The sequence below is a fragment of the Nomascus leucogenys genome, chromosome 9 (assembly GCF_006542625.1).
Source record: "Nomascus leucogenys isolate Asia chromosome 9, Asia_NLE_v1, whole genome shotgun sequence".
In the NCBI taxonomy this organism is placed as follows: domain Eukaryota; kingdom Metazoa; phylum Chordata; class Mammalia; order Primates; family Hylobatidae; genus Nomascus; species Nomascus leucogenys.
This window is the reverse complement of record NC_044389.1, coordinates 100,288,243-100,307,101: the sequence shown is the minus strand read 5'-3', so window position 1 is coordinate 100,307,101 and position 18,859 is coordinate 100,288,243. Positions and strand designations below refer to the sequence as shown.

Below are 18,859 nucleotides of genomic sequence, written 5' to 3'. Positions count from 1 at the left end.
GGGGGGGGCGCAGGGTAACCCTTTTATTTCTTCAATTTTGTAAAAGGGCCAGGCGTGGTGGCTCACGCCTGTAATCCCAGCACTTTAAGAGGCCAAGACAGCCTAACGCTGACGCAGGAGAATCATTTGAACTAGAAAGGCGGAGGTTGCAGCGAGCCGGGATCGCGCCACTGCCCTCCAACCTGGGCCACAGAGCGAGATTTGGTCTCAAAAGAAAAAAAGAAAACCTTAGTAATTTTATATTTGTATCTTATTTATATCTATTATTTATATCTATGTATGCCATTTTCATGATCAACGAGGAATAAACCTTAAATTGGGTATTCAAGAAGTAGAAATAGTAGCAACCATGGAAAAATTTTAGTTTTATCTGAAATGACAAATTATTCTTAGTAAAATGAAAAAATTTTTAGTAAGAATAATAAGAACTATTTTGCTCAGCTTTTCTATGTCTTGCACACACATGCTATTTGGGAAAAATATTCTGAAGCTTAGACATCTTTAGTCTGATTGTATTACCTTTGAAATTTTATTATTTTTTAAAAATTCCTTGGTTGACAATAAAAATAGTATCCCTTTTACACTTTTTTTTTTTTTTTTTGAGATGGAGTCTTGCTCTGTTGACCATGCTGGAGTAGTTCAAGTGATTTTCCTGCCTCAGCCTCTCAGGTAGCTGGGACTACAAGCATGCACAATGACACCCGGCTGATCTTTGTATTTTTTTAGTAGAAACGGGCTTTCACCAGGTTGGCCAGACTGGTCTCAAACTCCTGACCTTAGGTGATAAGCCCACCTCAGCCTCCCAAAGTGCTGGGATTACAAACATGAGCCACCGCGCCTGGCCTACTAAATTTTTCAGGGAAAAAAAGTAATGAGTATTTGATTTGGAATTCCTCAAATGGTCCCTCCCTGCAAGGGAATGTAAAATGCTGATCCATGTTGCAGTAGTGATTGAGAGTAGAAAGGTTAAGACGACAGAAGACACATTTCATGGCTCGAGTTAGAGAAGACATAAAAAGAAACCATGAACAGATTGTGAGGTGTAAAATTAGAAATTTGGAGAGATCCACGAGTCACAGTGGCTCACGCCTGTAATCCCAGCACTTTGGGAGGCCAAGTGGGCAGATCATGAGGTCAGGAGATTGAGGGCATCCTGGCTAACACGGTGAAACCCAATCTCTGCTAAAAATACAAAAAACTAGCTGTGGCACGTGCCTGTAGTCCCAGCTACTCGGGAGGCTGAGGGAGGAAAATCTTTTGAACCCAGGGGGTGGAGGTTGCAGTGAGCTGAGATTGCACCACTCCAGCCTGGGCGACAGAGTGAGACTCCATCTCAAAAAAAAAAAAAAAAAAAAAAGAAATTTGGAGAGATTTAAAGGAACCTTTTATTTTTTTACTTTTATTTTTTGAGACAGAGTCCCGCTCTGTCACCCAGGCTGGAGTGCAGTGGTGCGATCTCGGCTCACTGCAACCTCTGCCTCCCAAGATCAAGTGATTCTCCTGCCTCAGCCTCCCGAGTAGGTGGGATTACAGGCATGCACCACCATGCCCTGCTAATTTTTATATTTTTAGTAAGAGATGGGGTTTAGCCATGTTGGCCAGGCTAGTCTTGAATGCCTGACCTCAGGTGATGCGCCCATCTTGGCCTCCCACAGTGCTGTGATTACAGGCGTGAGCTACCACGCCCAGCCTAAACTAAACTTTTACAAGGATCTAATCTTCCATCTCATTTTTGTGCTTAGACTTATGAAATCTTTTGATTCAAGAAATCCAGGAGCCCTGAGGGAAAAAAATGACATGTGCTTTTATTTTTTTTCTTGTTAAAAAAATACAACAGGCCGGGCGCGGTGGCTCAAGCCTGTAATCCCAGCACTTTGGGAGGCCGAGGCGGGCGGATCACGAGGTCAGGAGATTGAGACCATCCTGGCTAACACGGTGAAACCCTGTCTCTACTAAAAATACAAAACAATTAGCCGGGCGTGTTGGCGGGCGCCTGTAGTCCCAGCTACTCAGGAGGCCGAGGCAGGAAAATGGCGTGAACCCGGGAGGCGGAGCTTGCAGTGAGCCGAGATTGCGCCACTGCACTCCAGCCTGGGGGACAGAGCAAGACTCCGTCTCAAAAAAAAAAAAAAAAAAAAAAAAAAATACAACATTGGTAAATCATTTTCATTAAATAGACCTTTGTGATTTTACTGATTTACATGAGTGGCGCTAAATTACATGATTTATAAGGCTTGACACAGGAAGGATGCACTGAGGTATATGGTAAGAATAGGGATATGAATACTAGAGAAATGTTAAATCGATAACTAAGGCACACTTTTGGATGTGAATCATAAATCTACCACTGTGGCTAGAACAGCCTGTATGTACATGGATTCTGAAAGACATCAGTTGCTGGTAAAAGTAGAGAGGGCCTGGGCTTCTGCCAGTCCCCTGGTACTTCCCACACCACTTCAGAGAAAAAGCGTCATGACACAAGAACAGTAGATGGTAGAGGCCCCCAGCACTGAGTCAGGTGAAGCTATATCATCCGCTGTTTAGTTATGCTTCCAGTACTCGGTTTAATTTCACAGTGAGGGAGTCGGTTGGTGATCTCTAAGAAATCCCCAAGCACCTGGTGCTGGAAAAGTCCCTCAAATAAAGAAGTGTTCTTTTCTTTTCTTTCTCTCTCTCTCTCTATTTATTTATTTTCTGAGATGGAGTCTTGCTCTGTCACCCAGGCTGGAGTGCAGTGGCAGGATCTCAGCTCACTGCAACCTCCACCTCCCAGGTTCAAGTGATTCTCCTGCCTCAGCCTCCCGAGTAGCTGGGATTACAGACACGCACCACCATGCCCAGCTAATTTTTGTATTTTTAGTAGAGACGGGGTTTCGCTATGTTTTGTCACGCTGGTCTCGAACTCCCAACCTCAGGTGATCCACCCACCTCAGCCTCCCAAAGTGTTGAGATTACAGGCATGAGCCGCGGAGCCCAGCCAGGAAATGTTCTTTAAACACCACAAATAAACATACTGCACCAGGGACTTGTAGGGGAAAGACTGATTAACTAGGAGCTGAAATTCCCATATCAGAAACCCAAGACAGTTAAAAATAGTAAGATATCACTGTAAGAACAATTCAAAGAAAAACAAGTTTACGGCAAAACAGACTATAAATCAATTTCATTATAACTAAAACTCCTTAATTTAAAAATACAGCACTAGAAGATCATCCACCCAGAGATTTGTATTTAGTAGGACCTAGATTTGCTAGTGTTGGGGAGACACTTCATACAGTGGCTGGAAAGCAACACCAGAGATTACATAAAATGAAAATATTAGTACTGCCACAGGACTTTTAAAAAGGAGGGGGAAAATTAATGAACGTGACATGCATCAAACAAATCAAGAGGCAGTGAGGTCATCTCCGTGGAGCTGTAAACTCAGAAGTATTTCCTGGTCATATATGGTCAATTAGGGTCAAGTCTGAAATCATCTAGATAATGACCTAGTTTTCCAGCTCACTCAGAGCTAAAATCCATAACAATATCATACTTTCCTTTTATTTTCTGAGATGAGGTCTTGCTCTGTCACCCAGGCTGGAGTATGGTGGCGCCATCTTGGCTCACTGTAACCTCTGCCTCCCAGGTTCAAGCAATTCTCCCGCCTCAGCCTCTGGAGTAGCTGAGACTCAGGCGCATGCCGCCACACCCAACTAATTTTCATATTTTTAGTACAAACGGGGTTTCACCATGTTGGCCAGACTGGTCTTGAACTCCTGACCTCAGGTGATCCAGCCGCCTAAGCCTCCCAAAGTGCTAGGATTACAGGCGTGAGCCACTGCACCCAGCCATCACACTTTCTTTTTTTGTTATTGTTTTTCTTTTGTTGTTTTCCTATTTCTACCATCACACTTTCAAGGATAAATTTGCTGGTTGCATTCACATATTCATAACCAGTTCCCCTGGTTATTCCACCTAGTCCAGATTAAATCATGTATATCAATCCCAACATCTTAAAGGAATACAGTCTTTTTATGTTACCCAACAGAGGGGGAGAGAGAGCAGAGGAAGGAGGCCTCTTTTAATGGCCCTTTTGTTTTTTTGAGACACAGTCTTGCTCTGTCACCCAGGCTGGACAGCAATGGTGTGATCCTGGCTCACTGCAACCTCCGCCTCCCAGATTCAAGCAATTCTCCTGCCTCAGCCTCCCAGGAAGCTGGGATCACAGGTGCCCACCACCACACCTGGCTATTTTTTGTATTTTTAGTAGAGGCGGGGTTTCACCGTTTTGGCCAGGCTGGTCTCGAACTCCTGACCTCAGGTGATCCACCGGCCTTGGCCTCCGAAAGTGCTGGGATTACAGGCATGTGCCACCCCACCCGGCCTTAATGGCCATTTTCTTAAAGAGAAATAGTGTTTCTTCAAAAGTCATCATCAAGCGAAGGTCTTGGCGAGGATATCTTCATGCTGGTGCAAGTGAACTGTGCCAATTCCTACAGCGGGTACTGGCAAAGGGGGCCGGCCCACCAGACGGAGCTGTAAGTGCAGCAGAGAAGAAATAAAATGACATTTTGACTAGATCAGAGCTCTGCTTAGTTCCAACAAGACAGTGCATGTATTTCTCTTAGCTTGTTTAACCATAAATCACCTCTTTCAAATAATGAGTTACACAGAAGAGATTAGAGGGACAGGGCTCTGTGCCTCAATGCCTGTAATCCCAGTGCTTTGGGAGGCCGAGGTGGGTATATCACTTGAGGCCAGGAGTTTGAGACCGCTGGCCAACATGAAAAAACCTTCTCTCTACTAAAAATACAAAAATTAGCCAGGCATGGTGGTCTGCCCCTGTAATCCCAGCTACTCGGGAGTTGAGGCACGAGAATCACTTGAACTCCAGAAGCAGGGGTTGCAGTGAGCTGAGATTGTGCCACTGCACTCCAGCCTAAGCAAAAAAAAAAAATAGATTGGAGGCAAATATGTCACCATTAACAACTAATAGAGTGCTAGGGAAGATAAGGTAAGACAAGTTCTTGAATTTGTCCTATTCTTTTTTGTTTGTTTGTTTTGGGACGAAGTTTTGCTCTTTGTTGCCCAGGCTGGAGTGCAGTGGCATGATCTCGGCTCACTGCAACCTCTGCCTCCTGGGTTCAAGAGATTCTCCTGCCTCAGCCCCCCGAGTGGCTGGGACTACAGGCGTACACCACCACACCCAGCTAATTTTTGTATTTTCAGTAGAGACGGGATTTTACCATGTTGGCCAGGCTGGTCTCGAACTCCTGACCTCAGGTGATCAGCCCACCTCAGCCTCACAAAGTGCTGGGATTACAGGCATGAGCCACCGCGCCTGGCCTCAGGTATTTCTTTACAGCAGTGCAAGAACGGACTAATACGATGGGCCTAGATCGAGTGTTTTGGGTGTATCCAGTCCCACACTGTAAAACAAGCCTGCTCGTCCTCTGGCTTGTCCAAGGCTTGGATAAGACCTGCTGAGGAGGGTAGTGGGACGGGGAGCCGAAAGGTAAGGGCTTTTACTTTTTTGAGTATCACCACTGTTTTTTTTTTTTTTTTTTTTTTTTTTGAGACAGAGTCTCCTTCTGTCGCCAGGCTGGAATCTCAGCTCACTGCAACCTCCACCTCCCAAGTTCAAGTGATTCTCCTGCCTCAGTCTCCTGAGTAGCTGGGACTATAGGCCACCACACCCAGCTAATTTTTGTATTTTTAGTAGAGATGGGGTTTCACCATGTTGGTCAGGATGGTCTTGATCTCCTGACCTCATGATCCGTCCGCCCTGGCCTCCCAAAGTGCTAGGATTACAAGCATGAGCCACCGTGCCCGGCCAAGTATAACCACTTTTTTAGAACGTGATTTTAATATTTTGATGACCAAAATGTTGTTATGCAGCAAAACAAAAAAGAAAAGAAACATGTAGGCTGGGTGCAGTGGCTCGTGCCTGTAATCCAGCACTTTCAGAGGCCGAGGTGGGAGGATCACCTGAGGCCAGGAGTTCAAGACCAGCCTGACCAACATGGTGAAACCCAGTCTCTACAAAAATACAAAAAATCAGTCAGGCATGATGGCGGGTGCCTGTAATCCCAGCCACTGAGGAAGCTGAGGCAGGAGAATCGCTTGAACCTGGGAGGTGGAGGTTGCAGTGAGCTGAGATCACACCATTGCACTCCAGCCTGGGTGACAGAGCAAGACTTCATTCCCCACCGCAAAAAAGAAAGAAACATGTAAAGACTCAAGTATTTTCTTCTGCAAGAACAGCCTAAAACTAGATTTTATATTTTAGTTAACTTTACAGAATTGAACTGGCAATAGGGAAGAAATCCATTTGTTGATACTCCAAGAAAAACAACATGCATAGGCTGGGCGCGGTGGCTCACGCCTGTCATCCCAGCACTTTGGGAGGTGGAGGCGGGTGGATCACAAGGTCAGGAGATCGAGACCACCCTGGCTAACATGGTGAAACCCTGCGTCTACTAAAAATACAAAAAAAAATTAGCTGGCGTGGTGGCGGGCGCCTGGAGTCCCAGCTACTTGGGAGGCTGAGGCAGGAGAATGGCGTGAACCTGGGAGGCGGAGCTTGCAGTGAGCAGAGATTGCACCACTGCACTCCAGCTTGAGCAACAGAGCAAGACTCTGTCTCAAAAACAAAAAAACAAAACAAAAAAAAAACAGAAAAGAAAAACAACATGCACACAAAACACTACCAGAGAAAACGTGTGATTACCTTGCAGGCCAGCTGCTTTTCAAACCTTGGAGAAACAAATGACCACGGACCCATGTTCTGAGGCTCCTCCTGACTCCAAATGTGATCTATGAGAGAAGAAATTCATTTCAGCACTTCAAGTAGACACATGCAGATGGCCCCCAATTTACTATGATTCCACCTACAATGGAGTTTTCAACTTTATGATGGTGTGAAAGGGATTCACATTCACTAGAAACTGTACTTCAAGTGCCCATACAACAGTTCTGTTTTTCACCTTTGGTACAGTATTCGATAAATTATCTGAGATATTCAACATTTCATTATAAAATTTAATAGATTTTGTGTTAAATGATTGTGCCCAACAATAAGCTAATGTGAGTGTTCTGAGCGTGTTTAAGGCAGGCTAGGCTAAGCTGTGTTTTGTAGTTTAGGTGTATTCAATGCATTTTCTTTTTTATTTTTTAAGTTCTGGGGTACACATGCAGGATGTGCAGGTTTGTTACATAGGTAAATGTGTGCCATGGAGGTTTGCTTCTCAGATCATCCATCACCTAGGTATTAACCCACCATCCATTAGCTATTCTACCTGATTCTCTCCCTCCTCCCCTGTGACCCTCGGACAGGCCCCACTGTGTGTCATTCCCCTCCTTGTGTCCACGTGTTCTCATCATTCAGCTCCCACTTATAAGTGAGAACATGCGGTATTTGGTTTTTTGATCCTGCATTAGTTTGCTGAGGATAATGGCCTCCAACTCCATCCCTGTCCCTGCAAAAGACATGATCTCATTCCTTTTTACGGCTGCATAGTATTCCCTCGTGTATATGTACCAGATTTTCATGTGTTTTGTTTGTTTGTTTGTTTGTTTTGACACAGAGTCTGGCACCCAGGCTGGAGTGCCTGGCGCAATCTCGGCTCACTGCAACCTCCGTCTCCCAGGTTCAAGCAATTCTTCTGCCTCAGGCTCCCAAGTAGCTGGGACTACAGGTATGTGCCCCACACCCGGCTAATTTTTGTATTTTTAGCAGGGATGAGGTTTTACCATGTTGCTGATCCTGGTCTCAAACTCCTGACCTCAGGTGATCCACCCACCTCGGCCTCCCAAAGTGCTGGGATTACAGGCATGAGCCACTGTGCATGGCCTGCATTTTCAACTTAACAGTATTTTCAACTTAAGATGCATTTATTGGGATGTAGCCCCCTCGTAAGTTGAGGAGCATCCGTACACCAAAACATGAAGGGGAATATCTAGAGATATGTTTAGAGAGATTTTTCTCTATATATTCAAATTCAATTAAATATACGCTTTTCCAATATGGCATAGTGTTGCTTGCCTCTTTTTTTCCTGGCAAATACAGTCATGTATCCACCACCTCAATCACGATACAGAACAGTTCTATCAACCCCCAGAATTTCCTCATCCTGACCTTTTGTAGTCGACTCCAGCTCCCACCCCCACCACTGAAAATCACGGATCTTTTCTCTATCGCTACAGTTTTTTTCTTTTCCATAATGTCATATAAATGAAATCATGCAGTCTTGGGGCTCCTGGAACTGTAATAAGCATTTGTGATTGATTCACGTTGTTATGGACGGCAATGATTCACTCCTTTCCATTGCTGAGTCGCACATTATATGGATGTGCCACTAATTGTTTATTCATTCACTGGTTGAAGGGCATTTTGGTTGTTTCCAGTTTGGGGCAATTAGGAATAAAGCTGCTATAAACACTTGCCCACAGATTTTTCTGTAAACCTGTTTATTATTATTTTTTGCGACAGGGTCTCATTTTATCAACCAGTCTGGAGTGCAGTGGTGTAATCACAGCTCACTGCAGCCTCAACTTCCCGGGCTCAAGTGATCTTCCCACCTCAGCCTCCAAAATAGCTGGGACTACAGGCACACGCCAGCACACCTGGCTAATTTTTCTATTTGTTTTTTAGAAAAGGGGTTTTGCCATGTTGCCCAGGCTGGTCTTGAACTCCTGAGCTCAAGTGATCCACCCGCCTCGGCCTCCCAAAGTGCTGGCACAGGCACGAGCCATTGTGCCTGGACTATTTTCTCTTTTGTAATTAAATAAAAATTTTTGAGAGAGTGGGTCTCACTCTGTCACCAAGGCTGGAATTGCAGTGGTATGATCACGGCTTACTGCAGCCTTGAACTGCTGGGCTCAAGCAATCTTCCCACCTCAACCCCTCGAGTAGGCTAAAACTACAGGCATGTGCTATCATGCCTGGCTAATTTCTTTTATTTTTTGTAGAGACAGGGTCTTGCTATATTGCTCAGGCTGGTCTCCAACTCCTGGCCTCAAGTGATCCTTCTGCCTCGACCTCCCGAAGTGCTGGGACTGCAAACATGAGCCACCATGCCTGGGCTGTGAATGTGTTTTCATTTCTCTTGCATAAATACCTATGAGTGAGCCCGCTAGGGGAATATGGTAACTCGGTGTTTAACTTTATAACAAACTTACTTTTTTCAAAGGTGGCTGTACCAGCTTTCATCCACCAGCAGCGAGTGAGGGTTCCAGTGGCTCTGCTCCTCATCAACACTTCATAGCATGAGTCTGCTGTTTTGTTTTGTTTTAGTTTTAACCGTTCTAATAGGTGTGTGGCCATAGCTCATTCTGGATAAATTTTCATTTCTTTTAACATGAATAATAGTGAGCATCTTTTCAAGTGCTTATTTGCCATTCAGTTCTTTGGAGAACTGCCTACTCAAAGCTTTTGCACATTTTGAAAAATTGGATTATTTGTTTTCTTTGAGTTTGTTTGTTTTGTTTTTTTTTGTTTTTTTTTGTTTTTTTTTTTTTTTTTTTTTTGAGACGGAGTCTCGCTCTGTCACCCAGGCTGGAGTGCAGTGGCGCAATCTCAGCTCACTGCAAGCTCCGGCTCCCGGGTTCACGCCATTCTCCTGCCTCAGCCTCTCCAAGTAGCTGGGACTACAGGCGCCCGCCACCACGCCCGGCTAATTTTTTGTATTTTTAGTAGAGACAGGGTTTCACCGTGGTCTCGAGCTCCTGACCTCGTGATCAGCCCGCCTCGGCCTCCCAAAGTGCTGGGATTACAAGCGTGAGCCACCGCGCCCGGCCTTGTTTTGTTTTTTTTTGAAATGGAGTCTCACTCTGTCGCCCAGGCTGGAGTGCAGTGGCAAAATCTTGGCTCACTGCACGCTCCGCCTCCTGGGTTCAAGCGACTCTCCTGCCTCAGCCTCTGGAGTAGCTAGGATTACAGGCGCCCGCCACCAAGCCTGGCTATTTTATGTATTTTTAGTAGAGCCGGAGTTTTTCCATGTTGGCCAAACTAGTCTTGAACTCCTGACCTCAAGTGACCTGCCCACCTTGGCCTCCCAAAGTGCTGGGATGACAGGTGTGAGCCACCATGCTGGGACTTTTTTGTTGTTGTTTAGAGACAGGGTCTCACACTGTAGCCCAGGCTGGAGTGCCGTGGCACAATCTGGGCTTGTTGAAGCCTCAGCCTCCCAGGCTCAAGCGATCCCCCTGCCTCAGCCACCCAAGCAGCCAGGACTACAGGCGTGCACCACCATGCCCAGCTAATTTTTATATTTTTAGTAGAAATGGGGTTTTGCCATGTTGGCCAGGCTGGTCCCGAACTCCTGACCTCAAGTGATCTGCCTGCCTTGGCCTGCCAAAGTGATAGGATTACAGGTGTGAGCCACTGCACCCGGCAGAAATTCAATTTCCTTTTTTTTTTCTTTTTTTTTTTTTTTGAGACAGAGTCTCACTCTGTCACCCAGGCTGGAGTGCATTGGTGCGGTCTCGCCTCACTGCAAGCTGCGCCTCCTGGGTTCACGCCATTCTCCTGCTTAAGCCTCCCCATTAGCTGGGACTGCATGCGCCCGCCACCACGCCCGGCTAATTTTTTGTATTTTTAGTAGAGATGGGGGGTTCACTGTGTTAGCCAGGATGGTCTCGATCTCTTGACCTCGTGATCCTCCCATCTCGGCCTCCCAAAGTACTGGGATAACAGGCGTGAGCCATCGCACCCGGCCCAAGATTCTATTTTCTAATAACCCCCACCATGTCTTTTCATTTAAAAGAGTTGAAATGGGTTTCAGGTATCTGAACATCAAAACCAGAATAAGAAAAACCCTTAACCTTTAACATGTTTGTATTTGCTCATCTCTTGCTGCAAAGAATCCAATGGGAAGGGGCAGAGTTCCTCTACTCGGATGATGGCAAAGTCCTGCTTCTTGACCCCCAGAGATTCTCTTTGCTTCATCAGGGAGTAGAAATGTTTGCCGGAGCAGAACACGAGAGTCTTAACCCTGTTGGACAGAAAAGGAAGAATAGGGCGGGGGAGAAATTTTTTAAAGTAAGAACTATGTCAGAAGAGGCCAGGCGTGGTAGCTCACGCCTGTAATCCCAGCACTCTGGGAGGCCGAGGCGGGCGGATCACGAGGTCAGGAGATCAAGACCATCCTAGCTAACACGGTGAAACCCTGTCTCTACTAAAAATATAAAAAATTAGCCAGGCGTGCTGGCAGCCACCTGTAGTCCCAGCTACTTGGGAGGCTGAGGCAGGAGAATGGTGTGAACCCAGGAGGCGGAGCTTGCAATGAGCCGAGATCACGCCACTGCACTCCAGCCTGGGTGACAGAGCAAGACTCCATCTCAAAAAAAAAAAAAGAGAATTATGTCAGAAGAAAGGGGAGACGGTGCAGATTTAAAGGCCTCATGAACAAGGTGGTGGGGGTCTCTGCAGCTGAGTTCAGTCACAGGCTATTCCTGGAGATCCTTCTTCAGCAACATGGACCTACAAAGTCCCCTTTCCCACCCACACTTAACTCATACTCCACTGACTTAAAGGACTTATATTAGGATAGGGGAGGCCAGGCATGGTGGCTCACGCCTGTAATCCCAGCACTTTCAGAGGCTGAGGTGGGTGGATAACCTCAGGTCAGGAGTTCGAGACCAGCCTGGCCAAAATGGTGAAACCCCCATCTCTACTAAAAATAAAAAAATTAGCAGGGTGTGGTCGCGGGCACCTGTAATCCCAGCTACTTGGGAGGCTGAAGCACAAGAATCACTTGAATCCGGGAGGTGGAGGTTGCATAGAGCTGAGATCGCACCACTGCCCTCCAGCCTGGGCAATAGAGCCAGACTCAGTCTCAAAAATAAATAAATAAATAAATAAAAATAGGAGAGGGGAGATCTGCATCACCTGTGATCTCTTACTGTGAACTACTTTTCCCATTAATTAAAATTCTGCCACAGAGTATGAAAACAGAGATACATATCTTACTTTTTTGGATCCACAGATGAATCACCAATGACCGGGTTAAATGTTGTTCCTGGTGCCATTTCTTGAAGAGTTGACACAGCTGCCTATGAGGGAGAAGAGGCCACATATCCAGCAAGCAACAGAAAGATGTGATGCTGTCACTTACAAGGGTCGCTATCAAACATGAGTACCAAAGTTCTAGCCTAGCACTGCAAGGAAACACATGTACTAATAGATGCCTTGCCAAAAAATATCAGTTCTGTATACTTCAGAGTAAAACTATGTTTCTGAGGTTACATAAGATAGCCTTTTGGAATCTTAACACTTTGGGAGGCCAAGGCAGAAGGATCGCTTGAGGCCAGTTCAAGACCAGCCTGGGCAACATAGCGAGACTCCCTTTGCACCTCCTACTCCACCATCCCCACTGGTGCCCTGCCTCTATTAGAAAAAAAAAAAAAAAGTGCAGTGGCTCACACCTGTAATCCCAGCACTTTGGGAGGCCAAGGTGGGCGGATCACCTGAGGTCAGGAATTCAAGACCAGCCTGGCCAACATGGTGAAATCCCGTCTCTACAAAAATATAAAAATACAAAAATTAGCTGGGCATAATGGCGGGTGTCTGTAATCCCAGCTACTCAGGAGGCTGAGGTGGGAGAATCGCTTGAACCCAGAAGGCTGAGGGTGCAGTGAGCTGAAATCGCACCATTGCACTCCAGCCTGGGCAACAGAGCAAGACCCCATCCGAAACAAAACAAACCAAAACTGGCCAGTTGCAGTGGCTCCAGCCTGTGATCCTAGCACTTTGGGAGGCTGAGGCAGGTGGATTGCTTGAACTCACAAGTTTGAGACCAGCCTGGGCAAGATGGCGAAACCCCGTCTCTACAAAAAAATACAAAAATTAGCCAGGTGTGGTAGTGCATGCCTGTAGTCCCAGCTACTCAGGAGGATGAGGTGGGAGGATAGCTTGAGCTTGGGAGGCAGAAGTTGCAATGAGCCATGATCATGCCACTGCACTCCAGCCTGGGTGACAGAGCCAGACCTTTTCTCAAAAAAAAAAAAAAAAAAGAAAAGAAAAAGACTGGGCTCAGTGGCTCATGCCTATAATCCCAGCACTTTGGGAGGCAGAGGTGTATGGATTGCCTGATGTCAGGAGTTCAAGACCAGCCTGGCCAACATGGTGAAACCCCACCTCTACTAAAAATATAAAAGTTAGCCGGGCGTGGTAGTGCGTGCCTGTAATCCCAGCTACTGGGGAGAGTGAGACAGGAGAATCGTTTGAACCTGGGAGCCGCAGGTTGCAGTGAGCTGAGATTGCACCATTGCACTATAGCCTGGGTAACAGGAAACTCCATCTCAAGAAAAAAAAAAAGTAAAAAGATTGCCTTTTGTGCTTGTTTTGGCAGCACATATACTAAAATTAGAACACTACAGAGAAGATTAGCATGGCCCCTGCACAAAGATGACAAAAAAAATTGACAAATGAATTTAAAAAAAGATTACCTTTTGCCTGGTGCCACGACATAATTAAGAATCAGGCTGGACGCGGTGGCTCATGCCTGTAATCCCAGCACTTTGGGAGGCCGAGGCAGGCATATCGCTTGAGGCCAGGAGTTTGAGATCAGCCTGGCCCACATGGCGAAACCTCGTCTCTATTAAAAATACAAAAATGAACCAGGCATGGTGATGCATGCCTGTAATCCCAGCTACTTGGGAGGCTGAGGCAGGAGAATCGCTTGAACCCGGGAAACGGAGGTTGCCGTGAGCTGATATTGTGCCATTGCACTCCAGTCTGGGTGACAGAGCAAAACTCCATCTCAAAAAAAAAAAAAAAAAAAATTGCTGGGTGTGGTGGCACACACCTAATAGTCCCAGCTACGCTGGAGGCTGAGGCCTTGCTTGAACTCAGGAGGCAAAGGTTGTAGTGAGCCAAGATTATGCTACTGCATGCCAGCCTGGGCGACAAAGCAAGACTCTCTCAAAATAAAAAAAAAAAAAAAAAAAGAAAAAAAAGAGCCCCATCAGAAAAATGGTGCTAAAGGCATTGCATTAACTCTTCCTAAATGTTCGGTGATGCTTCCAGGCTTATGAGGTCACCTGGAAATCTGTAAGATTGTTTGCGAAACACTGGCTGCTATTGGTAAGACTACTGAAATCCATTTCCTGGCTATTGACTAGATACTGACTCCTAGGGCCAGGCTAGGGTGAGTCAAGTAAGGTACCTAGTGCAAAAAGTTTAAGGAGGCACTGATTTTAGGGCCATGAAAATATCGCCCCTGAGAATGAGTACCTCCCTACTCCCCTCTGAATGCTAAAAACTGCTTAAAACAACGAGGCCAGGCATAGTGGCTCACACTTATAATCCCAGCATTTTGGGAGACCGAGTCAGCCCGATCACTTGAGGCCAGGAGTTCAAGACCAGCCTGCCAACATGATGAAAGTCTGTCTCTACTAAAAATACAAAAATTAGCTGAGCATGGTGGTGCAAGCCTGTAATCCCAGCTACTTGGGAGCCTGAGGCAGGAGAACTGCTTGAGTCTGGGAGGTGGAGTTTGCAGTGAGCCGAGATCGCAGTCTCCACTCCAGCCTGGACCACAGAGCGACACTCCGTCTCAAGAAACAAACAAACAGGCCAGGTGCAGTGGCTCATGCCTATAATCCCAGCACTTTGGGAGGCCGAGGCGGGCGGATCATGAGGTCAGGAGATCGAGACCATCCTGGCTAACACGGTGAAACCCTGTCTCTACTAAAAATACAAAAAAATTAGCCGGGCATGGTGGCAGGCGCCTGTAGTCTCAGCTACTTAGGAGGCTGAGGCAGGAGAATGGCCTGAACTCGGAAGGCAGAGCTTGCAGTGAGCCGAGATCGCACCACTGCACTCCAGCCTGGGCGACAGAGCGAGACTCTGTCTCAAAAAACCAACCAACCAACCAACCAACCAACCAACCAACCAACCAAGGGGTGGAAGCAAATCACTCGCAGCTTTTCTTCAGTACCTCTCAATTCCAAATATACACTCTCAAACCTTTGCGAGCAGCACAAGATATTCTTGAACAGCCAAATTCTAAATGTCTTATTTCACCTCAGCAGTCATATCCAAATAAATGTAAAAACTGTAATACTCCCGGCCGGGTGCGGTGGCTCATGCCTGTAATCCCAGCACTTTGGGAGGCCAAGGCAGGCAGATCACATTGAGGCCAGGAGTTCGAGACCACCTGGTCCAACACAGTGAAACCCCATCTCTGCTAAAAATACAAAAATTAGCTGGGCATGGCGGCGAGTGCCTCTAATCCCAGCTACTCAGGAGGCTGAGGCAGGAGAATCGCTTGAACCCGGGAGTTGAAGATTGCAGTGAGCTGAGACAGTGCCACTGCAATCCAGCCTGGGTGATAGAGCGAGACTCTGTCTCAAAAAAAAAAAAAAATTTAATACTAATTCTAATTAAAACTCCTATGAACCTGAAAAATTATAGCAGATGGGATAAATACACGCTTAGTAGTATTTATTATTTTGAACATTTCTATTTGAAAACTAGCATATTTTTGTGATTTCAAAAATAACGTACACTTAACAGATAAATAGGTAAACCTACGTATGTGTTAAATGATGAAATGATAAATTTCACGCCACTGCATTCTAGCCTGGGCAACAGCGCAAGACTCCATCTCAAAAAGAAAAAAAAAAAGAATGACAAATAATGCCATTCATTTTCAACAAAATACTTTGAATTCCCAAATTGCTGCTATCAACAAAAATACTGCTTAGACCATTTGGGCTTTAAAACTTTTTCTTTTCTTTTCCAGACAAGGTCTTGCTGTGTTGCCCAGGCTGGAGTGTAGTGGCATGGTCATAACCTCACTGCAGCCTTGAACTCCAGGGCTCAAGAGATGCTCCCATCTCAGCCTCCGGAGTAGCTGAGAGCACAGGTGTGAGCCACCACACCAGCTAATCTTTTTTTTTTAGAGATGGGGTCTTGCAATGTTGCCCAGGCTGCTCTCAAACTCCTGGGTGCAAGCAATCCTCTTGCCTAGGCCTCCCAAAGTCCTGGAATTATAGGCATGAGCCACCATGCCCAGCCTAATAGCCTGAAAGCTTTTCTAAATATTATTTCTGCTCAGGACACTAGTATAACATCTGCCATCCCTGTCCTTCATTACAATTGACAGAAAACCTATCTTTCCAGGTTTGAACCAGGAAACCTATCTTTCCTTAAAAGGCTGTTTAAAAAATGAAAGCAGGCCGGGGTGTGGTGGCTCACGCCTGTAATCCCAGCACTTTGGGAGGCCGAGGCGGGCGAATCACCTGAGGTCAAGAATTAGAGACCAGTCTGGCCAACATGGCGAAACCCTGTCTCTATTAAAAATACAAAAATTAGCTAGGCTTGGTGGTGCATGCCTGTAATCTCAGCTACTCGGGAGGCTGAGGCGGGAGAATCACTTAAACCCAGGAGTCAGAGGTTGCAACGGGCTGAGATGGCACCATTGTACTCCAGCCTGGGCGACAGAGCAAGACTGCATCTCAAACAACAAACAACAACAAAAAAATGAAAGTAGCAAAGTCAGTTGAAACTAAAAAGGTGTTTCTGTAATTTAAATATAATTAGATATGGAAAATAGAGAAAAATGGAGTGCAAAAAATGACAAAAGGAGGAAGGCTTATTCGCCAGCTTCTTCTACTTACCGGGAGCCTGAGTAACACCTTAGGGGAAGCGACAATGAGTGGTTTTCTGAAGTTCCGGACCATCTGTCTCCTAAGCAAGTGGAAATACTGTGCAGGAGTTGTTGGGTGAACCACAAACATGTTCGCAGTGTCCCCGTCCACCCCCTCTTCCGCACTGTCACACATCTGGGAGAGAAGTGCCAAGAAAGGAGACGAACATTCAGATCATCTATTTCAGTTGTAGTGACAATGGGCGAGCCAAAGGGAAAAACAGGTGTTCTCGATTATAGCAGAAACGCTATTGCCCAACATGACAGAAAAATACCAGCAGGTGAATTTATTAACGGTGAGGTATTAACCAAAGTTCTCACTGGCCCAATTCTGTGTCATCTAACACAATTGTTCCCAAACACGGCTGATAGCAAGAATCATCTGGAAAGGACTTAAAAAAAAAAATACATATTCTGATTACTACAGGATTAAGATAGGGGAAGGAAGCACTTTCAGAATCTCACTTTCCTAATGTAATAAACAAAATGATTGTGTGTCTGTGTGTGTGTTTTAAGACAAAAACAAAATCAAAAGCAGCTAATAGAAAGGTTGCAAAATTGAGGGCAAGGAAGTTAAATCTCAGAAGATCCTGGTGGGACAGAAAGCCGAGGCATAACTCTTAACCCTACCCCAAAGGCAGTGAAAGGAAAGAAAGAGAGTTGACAAAATCTGGACAATTATTTTTGTTGCTGTTACAGAGTCTCGCTCTCTCGCCCAGGCTGGAGTTCAGTGGCATGATCATAGCACACTATAACCTCAAACTCTGGACTCAAGCAGTCCTCCCACCAGAGCCTCCCAAGTAGCTGGGACTACAGGTGCCTGCTACCACACCTGACTAATTTTAATATTTTTGTAGAGATGGGGTCTCGTTATGATGTCCAGGCTGGTCTCAAACTCCTGGGTTCAAGTGATCCTCCCGCCTCAGCCACCCAAAGTGCTGGGATTACAGGTATGAGCCACTGTGCCTGGCCTCAATCATGATCATCTTCTTTCTGCATACACCCTTGATTCCCATGACCCTTCACTCCAACCCATAAACCTAGTTAATCCCCACTTTCTGCCTGTTCCATGTCTGCAGAGAAGGTAGCTGGAGACAACACAAAATCACACCGATGGTCTTACTTTAGAATCCTGACCAACAACCTGAGGTGGGCCCTTAATAACCCTAGACTCTTAAACTCTCTTTCCCTAACTCACTCATTCTCCTTCTTTCCCAGGTGACTAATTCACACCTTTAAACTCAGGACCTCCTCCTCCATCACTGCTCTCAGCTAATGACCTAAGATCATGTCCTCAGACCATCTACACACACATTCTCACCTGCACCCATCTTCTCTGCCTTCCATTTATTGCCACCAACCATGCGCCTGTCTAAAGCTAATTTAATCCATCATGTACTACAGCCCACCCCATTTTACCCATGCAAGGAAATCACTCAGTTCTTCTATCTGCACTCCTACATCATCATGCTCTTCTTCTCTACTGGATCATGCCTATCACCAAACAGGCCTTATTTCCTACCTTTAACACAAAACAAAGGCCTGGCACGGTGGTCCACGCCTGAAATCCTATCACTTTGGGAGGCCAAGGTGGGAGGATCACATGAGGTCAGGGGTTCAAGAGCAGCCTGGTCAACATGGTGAAACCCCGTCTCTAATAAAAATACAAAATTGGGGGCGGTGGCTCACGTGTATCCGACTTGGGAGGGGGGGGGATCAGAGGTAGGGATCGAGCCATCTGGCTAACACGGTGAAACCCCGTTCTACTAAAAAATACAAAAATTAGCCGGCGAGTGCGGCTAGTCCAGCTACGCAGCTGAGGCAGAGAATGCATGAACCGGGGACGGAGCTGCAGTGAGGAGATCGCCATGCATCCAGCTGGTGAAAGAAGACTCCTCAAAAAAAAAAAAAAAAAAAAAAAAAAAATAGCAGGCATCATGGCACATGCCTGTAATCCCAGCTACTTGGGAGGCTGAGGCAGGAGAATTGCTTGAACCTGGGAGGCAGAGGATGCAGAGAGCCAAGACTGCAGCATTGCACTACAGCCTGGGTGACAGAGCAAGACGCCATCACAAAAAGAAAACAAAACACAAAAAGAACTCTTGACACAAATTTTCCCACCAGCTACTGTCTCATTTTCTTGTTCTATTTACAGCAATAGTCCTCAAAAGAGTTAAGTTGACTTTCCTCCCTTTTGTTTTTTTTGAGACAGGGTCTGGCTC

General features: G+C 46.0%; 1 protein-coding gene and 1 non-coding gene across 2 annotated transcripts in view; one reads left to right on the top strand and one right to left on the bottom strand.

The window, feature by feature from the left end:
* Positions 1-2,163: 2,163 nt before the first annotated feature.
* DHTKD1 (dehydrogenase E1 and transketolase domain containing 1) overlaps positions 2,164-18,859 on the bottom strand; it is a 57,299-nt gene continuing 40,603 nt past the window's right edge. Inside the window, exons 13-17 of the mRNA XM_003257672.4 lie at positions 16,609-16,773; positions 11,954-12,036; positions 10,807-10,976; positions 6,713-6,798; positions 2,164-4,518 (exon numbers count right to left, since the gene is read on the bottom strand). Coding sequence (XP_003257720.2) covers positions 4,417-4,518; positions 6,713-6,798; positions 10,807-10,976; positions 11,954-12,036; positions 16,609-16,773 — 606 coding nt within the window. The 3' untranslated portion in view covers positions 2,164-4,416. The remainder of the gene's footprint in view (positions 4,519-6,712; positions 6,799-10,806; positions 10,977-11,953; positions 12,037-16,608; positions 16,774-18,859) is intronic.
* On the top strand, positions 13,319-13,425 carry LOC115836883. Its single transcript, XR_004031875.1, has one exon. It is a non-coding gene; the product is annotated as a U6 spliceosomal RNA (small nuclear RNA).